We start from the raw sequence: 6,274 nt of genomic DNA on the forward strand, positions 1-6,274 counted from the left end.
ACTTGAGAGTATTGAAGGAAAAAAAATTGGAATCCGTGAAAACTTAACTTTAAGTATAACTTGAAAGGACAAAGAGAAAATAATAAGAAAGTAAAATAATATGTTAAAATAATAGATGAAAAAAAACTGAATAAAAACAAATACCTTCCTGTGCGTTGGCCTCATAAGTGCAGCGTGGTGCCGCACATTACTATTATATATACAAAGTGTGTAATTTTTTTTTTGGTGCAAGTTTAGTTTGATAGTTAACTCCAACTGGTGTGTCATTATCTAGCTTTAAGCACGCTCAGGGACGGAAGAATCACATACGGTACACCCTTGCCCCAAAAGCAACATGATGCATTTAGTTAACTTTCACAAATGATGGAAGTTTTAAATGCACCACGATGTCCTGCACATTAATAGTTTTTCTTCGGTTATAATGTTTTAAAGATCGAGAACAAAATGAACTTTCAATTAATTGTCCAGCCCTATTCGTAAACCGTTGAAAAAATGGATATATTTTTCCTCATTCATTGACATTTTGTACATTATCCTTAAGTGTTATTTGGTATGAATGGGTCAAAGTAAAAGTCGACAAACACCTCTCCAGGTCACTGTGTGGCAGTAAGTCATAGCATCCTTCAGTGTAGTCACTTTGTAGCATTTGCCGGTCAGGGAAGTAGTCAGTGGTGAGTGGCAAGCAGGCCGGTGTGGTCAGAGATTTCCAGTCAACTCCCACTGCACAGCAGAAGCTGGGAACTGTCAGACATAAAGAGGGTACCAATTTCATTTTATGTCAGTATTTCTCTCTCTCTCTCTCTCTCTCTCTCTCTCTCTCTTTCTCTTAATAAATCTAATAGCAGTGTTAACCACAGGATGGTAGACATCGCTCACCAGATATTAGAATTTTTCTACATCAAGGCTCTCTCCATTGACCACGACAGACGGTTTATTGCCCTCTGTTGCCCTTATGAGAGAAGGACATCCTCAAAGTTCTTCAATGTTTGTCAGAATTTGTGAGTTTGTTTGTTCATCTTCCTCTTGAGGATTGATCACAAATTCTCAAGGGTTCAGCTTAAGGTCTGGGGAGTTTCCTGGACTTGGACTCATAATGTCGATGTTTGTACCCTGAGCATCATAGTGATCACTTTTGCCTTGTGGAAAGGTGCTCAATCATGTTGGAAAAGGTTTTTTTCGTCATCAAATGGGTCTTGGATGGTTGGGAAACGTTGCTCATGGCTGTGTTTTTAGGCAAAATTGTGAGTGAACCCAGTACCTGGGCTGAGATGTAACCCCACACATGAATGGTCTCAAGGTGCTTTACTGGTGGCATGATACAGGACTGATGCTCGTGCTCACCTTTTCTTCTCCCAACAAGCGTTTTTTTTTTTTCTTTACGGATGCCCCAAACAATCGGAAAGGGGATTGATCAGACAAAATGACATTACCGCAGTCCTCAGCAGTCCAATCCTCGTACCTGTTTCAGATTATCAGTCTATCCCTAAAGTTGTTCCTGCAGACAAGTGGCTTCTTTGTTGTCCTTCTTGACACCAGGCCATCCTACAAAAGTCTTGGCCTCACTGAGTGTGTAGGTGCACTCACACCTGCCTGCTTCCATTCCTGGCTAAGTTCTGCACTGGTGGTGCTCCAATCCTGCAGCTGAATCACAGTCCTGTTTCTGGACGTTCTTAGGTCTCCTGAAATCTTCTTCACAGCAACTGAACCTCTCTCCTTGAAGTTCAATTAAGTTCACTTTCATGACTCTGACAGCTCAAACTTTTTTTTGGAAATGTTAGAAATCGGTCCTTCGGTGAGTACGTTTCAAACACTGAAGACCGGTCACCATGTCCTTGTGTAGTCTGCCTTGTGGAATACATGACATAGCAGTTCCATTGCGTCCCCTGGTTGAAGATTTGCTCTTAGCAATGCTGTGCTAAGTGACTGGAGTCACGGGGGCCCATTGAGCTACATGACAATTCTGACAATTTATCCACTTGTTGCGCTGAGGGCTCAACTAAAAAGCAGCCTCACTCTGTCCATGTGGAAAATGTAACCCTGCGAAAGAATCCTCATTTTTAAATAATGTACAGTGGTACCTCGACTTCCGTAATTAATTGATTCTGGAGGAAATTTCTTTACGACAAAATTTTGTAAGTAGAGACGCATCTTCCATGTAAATGCCCTAATCTGTTCCAAGCGCCCCCCCTGGGTTTCATCTGACCAGAGCACCTTCTGGTGTGTCTTATGGCAAACTTCAAATGGGCCTTTTGATCGTTTTTTTTTTTGAAGAAATGTCTTTCCTCTTGCCACTCTTCAAAAGGCAGTGAGCGTTACTTTTTTGTTTGACGAATTCATTCGTCAGAAGCAGTGAATGAGATGTGTGACTTGTCATACTGTATAGCATGCTGTGCGTTGTCTGTGTGATTGTGTTCTGGTGAACGGCGAAGGAATTGCGCCTTTTCGGGATCAATAAAGTGACTGAACCTGGATCTGCAAAGCGTGAAAACAAAATGTAATTTCTGCTATCACTGCTCGCTAAGAAACACCACACTTTTAACTCTTTTCTGCAAACAATAATGCATATTTTGAATTTCATGTGCTTTTGTGCATTTTTAGGCCTTCAAAAACAACTTTGTTTTTTTGGCACACGGTGTGTTGCAATGATGTTTAGGTGACATACCCAAAATTCATAGTACATCAGATTAAATCTCAAGAGAATTTTTATCAAATATGGCCACTTTACAAAATGAAAAACATTTGAAAAAAGTAAAAATGGTGGACTCCTTGTTGGGTTTAGGGCATGGCTCTTTTTGGTAGGTCATGGGCTGTTACTGAAGATATGCCTACCAATTTTTGTAGACCTAGGTAAACGCTAGAGCTGAATCTTGAATTTATCACTAGTTTCATCAGTTGCTATGCATGTTTATACCAAGAAAACAGACATCATTTTTCTTGGCAAGCAATGTGTCGCCACAGTAGCTGTTCAACGAAATAAAAAGCTTTACTTAACTTTTCAAATGAAACATCTTTGGATGAAGCACCCGAAGTTTGAAGACGATAGGACGAAATCTTGAAAAGGAGTTCACTAAAATATGTCCTCTTATAAAAGGCTAAAAATGGGGCCATATTTAAAAGTTAAATTAAAAATGTTGGAGGTTTAGCACATTGTTCTCAGAGACTTCTTGGTCGGTCTTTGAGCTGGTAAATGTGCCTCCAACATTTCGTAGATCTTGGTGAAACAGACAACCGGGAATGCTTCGATAAAAATTTGTAAGGGCCGCTACTGAGCCATTGCCACTCAATAAATAAACAAATAAAATGCACAATAACTTTCAACATTTTTTTTTTTTTGCCAGGCCTGATAATGTGTGCGCAAAGGATTTATGTGTTTTTACACACATTTAGACTGGGGCTCAATGACTTCAGCAAACAATTAATATTGCCATTTTCCTGACAGAAAAATCTTCGATTCAACTCGTGATCACTCCCTCCCCCCGCTCCAAATAAAGCTGAATCTCTGAACAATAATGCTACATATCATGATATAAATGTACTAGTGAGAAATTATAATGCAAGTATCGAGTCCATTAAATATGACAAGAGGATTACTCTTCTCTCTTGCTTCGTTTCATGAAAATTTTACATCTTCATGTAAACATACAGGATGTCAGTTTTTTTCTTTGATGTAATGAAATAGGCTGAACAAATAAATCCCATGCTTATGGCAACAGCATTTGGCAAAAGTGAAATAAGTTTGTGTTTTAGTATGATCTAAGACTTAAAACTGTTCTGAGCAAATTTTAGGTTTTGTAGTTCCGGTTAACCAGTTTGGGGAAAACATTAAAAAATAAAACATTTTCTTTTGCCACCAGATGGCGATACCAGTATGATAAAAAATAAGTTCATAGATGTTGTCGGGCCTGAACGCTCATGCGATATTTCAGCGGAGTCTTAATTTAGTTGAATAACTTACTTGGATTGGCCCCATTTCGAGGGAAGTCGTCAAATTCAGAAGCATTGTTGGTCCCTGTACGGATGTCACATTTTAGACAAGAAGAGAGAGCAGCAGAGATGCACGTCATCTAACTCAACTCAACTGTATTTACAGAGAAATTTAAAACAACATCCACTGTTTACACAGTGCTGTATATGGAGCAAAAAGAATTCACACTACAGGAAACAATGAAAGAATAAATGAAGAACAAAGACAATAGAAAGCGGGAATGAGGGACCAGCAACGGAAAAGGCTTGAACCACTGTGAGCCTCCGCTTGGTTTTCGGTACCTCTCATAGTGTCTGGTCCGCAGACCTGAGGCACCAGGCAGGTGTGTAGGGGTGGAAGAGCCCAGATAGGTAAGGTGGGGTGAGGCCATTTAAAGATTCGAAAACAAATAATAGGATCTTAAAAAGAACTCTAAAATGTACTGGGAGCCAGTGAAGGGAATCCAGAATTGGCATTATGTGCCCCCTCTTACGAGCTCCAGTTAGGAGGCGGGTAGCAGCATTTTGGATCAACTGGAGATGCTTATTGGATGATTGGCTGACTCCAAAGTAAAGCGCAAATTCAAGACCAGGTACATCTGATGATTAACTGAGGCAAATTGTGGACTATTTCTAAAATATATATTTTTAAAGAAGTACTTTGATAGCATGTTTTGGAGTATGCTTACCACCATTGTTGCCAGGACTTTGAGCATATTCTTCTGTCCCTCCACTAATGTAAACAACATTGTCATCTGCTTGTGGGTAGCTTGTTTGCCTGAAACAGAAGGGGTTGAGTGTTGTCATTGTCAGTTTTTTTCTCCATTCTCAAATCTCTCTCTCTGCTCCCTGTTTAGGAAAAATGTCATTGTCATTTGCAGTTTACAAACTGCCTTACCATTGGCAGATTAGAGGAATAACAATTGCGCCATTGCAGTGGAATACTTGCATGTTTCCATTTACAAGAAAAGTTTTTATTTTACATAAAAAAATAATTTAAAATAAAAGCCCCAAGACCGTGTTACCATGACAAGGACATTGTAAACCTAAGTTGGGGAATAAAGTGCAATGTAAGTGAATTATGAGTGTCAGTAAGAGTGGAACCCATCATATTGCAGTACAATGTTTGCAAATTTGTCCATTTGTGGAGTTTTTGTTGTAACCTACCATTCATGCGTATTTGTGATTTTCTCTAATGGGACAATACAAAAATTTTAATTATTTTGCATACAAATTAAGTGGTTGCTAAACAATTGCCCACAGTAAGGTAAGTAGTTAGGTAGGTAAATAGGTAGGTAGGTACGTACCGTATTTTCCGCACAAAAAGGTGCACTAGATTATGAGGCGCACCTTCAATGAATGGCCTATTTTGTAATTTTTTTCAGATATTGGACGCACTGGATTATAAAACGCAATCTACAATGCATCCACTAGATGGAGCTACGCTCTTTCCGTTCAACTCGAGAGGCGTTCATGACCGCCTCCGAAAAACAAATTAATGATTCCTTCAATGAAACTACAAAAATTGAAAATAATGCATCAAAACAGAAAATCAAGCAAGGAAATCTCAAAATAAATTCTATAGCCCCCCCCACAGAATTTATTTTGCCATTTTGGTAAGTGTGCATTTAAAAAAAAAAAACACCACAGCTCTCCTTTCTTCGGAACTGCAACAAAAACTTATTTAATGAAGCATTTTCCTTTGTTGTGTACTGTATTCACAAATGAGGAAATCACAAAATAAATTCATTAGGGGGGCTATAGAATTTATTTTGTGATTTCCTCGCTTGATTTTCTGTTTTGATGCATTGTTTTCCATTTTCGTAGTTTCAATGAAGGAATAGTTAATTAACTCTTTTCCGAGGCGGTCATGAACGCCTCTCGAGTCGAACGGAAGAAGAGAATGCACAGAGATGGACAGACGTAACTGTATTTGTTGAGACTGTGAAAGCCATTAATAAAGCGTGCGTTTTAAAATAACACCACCACAGCACTCCTTTTTTCGGTGCTGCAGCAAAAACTTATTCAATAAGTGTTAGAGGAATCTATGAGCAAAATTGTATCATGTTTAAAGTTTCATTTAATTTGGGCACATCTAAACGTTTGGGTGCGTATCCAGCACCCCCAAATGCCTGTGCACAAAGGCGCCGGCCACCTGGCCGGAGGGCTGTTGAAGTCCACAATTAGCACGTCAATGCAGGTGGGCAATCACAGGGGAGAGGGCGAAACTCGGTCACAAAAGGGGAATGAATAATTTGGGAACAGCGGTTGAACAACAAAAGACGAGTTGAGAACACCCGTCGCGCCCAGG

General features: G+C 39.5%; 1 protein-coding gene across 1 annotated transcript in view; it reads right to left on the bottom strand.

The window, feature by feature from the left end:
* depdc5 (DEP domain containing 5, GATOR1 subcomplex subunit) overlaps positions 1–6,274 on the bottom strand; it is a 76,330-nt gene that overhangs the window by 24,973 nt on the left and 45,083 nt on the right. The window contains exons 29-31 of the mRNA XM_019878839.1: positions 4,653–4,741; positions 3,956–4,009; positions 585–741 (exon numbers count right to left, since the gene is read on the bottom strand). Of these exons, the coding sequence (XP_019734398.1) occupies positions 585–741; positions 3,956–4,009; positions 4,653–4,741 (300 nt within the window). The remainder of the gene's footprint in view (positions 1–584; positions 742–3,955; positions 4,010–4,652; positions 4,742–6,274) is intronic.

This window comes from Hippocampus comes, unplaced genomic scaffold (genome assembly GCF_001891065.2).
Source record: "Hippocampus comes isolate QL1 unplaced genomic scaffold, H_comes_QL1_v1.1 scaffold85, whole genome shotgun sequence".
Lineage (NCBI taxonomy): Eukaryota > Metazoa > Chordata > Actinopteri > Syngnathiformes > Syngnathidae > Hippocampus > Hippocampus comes.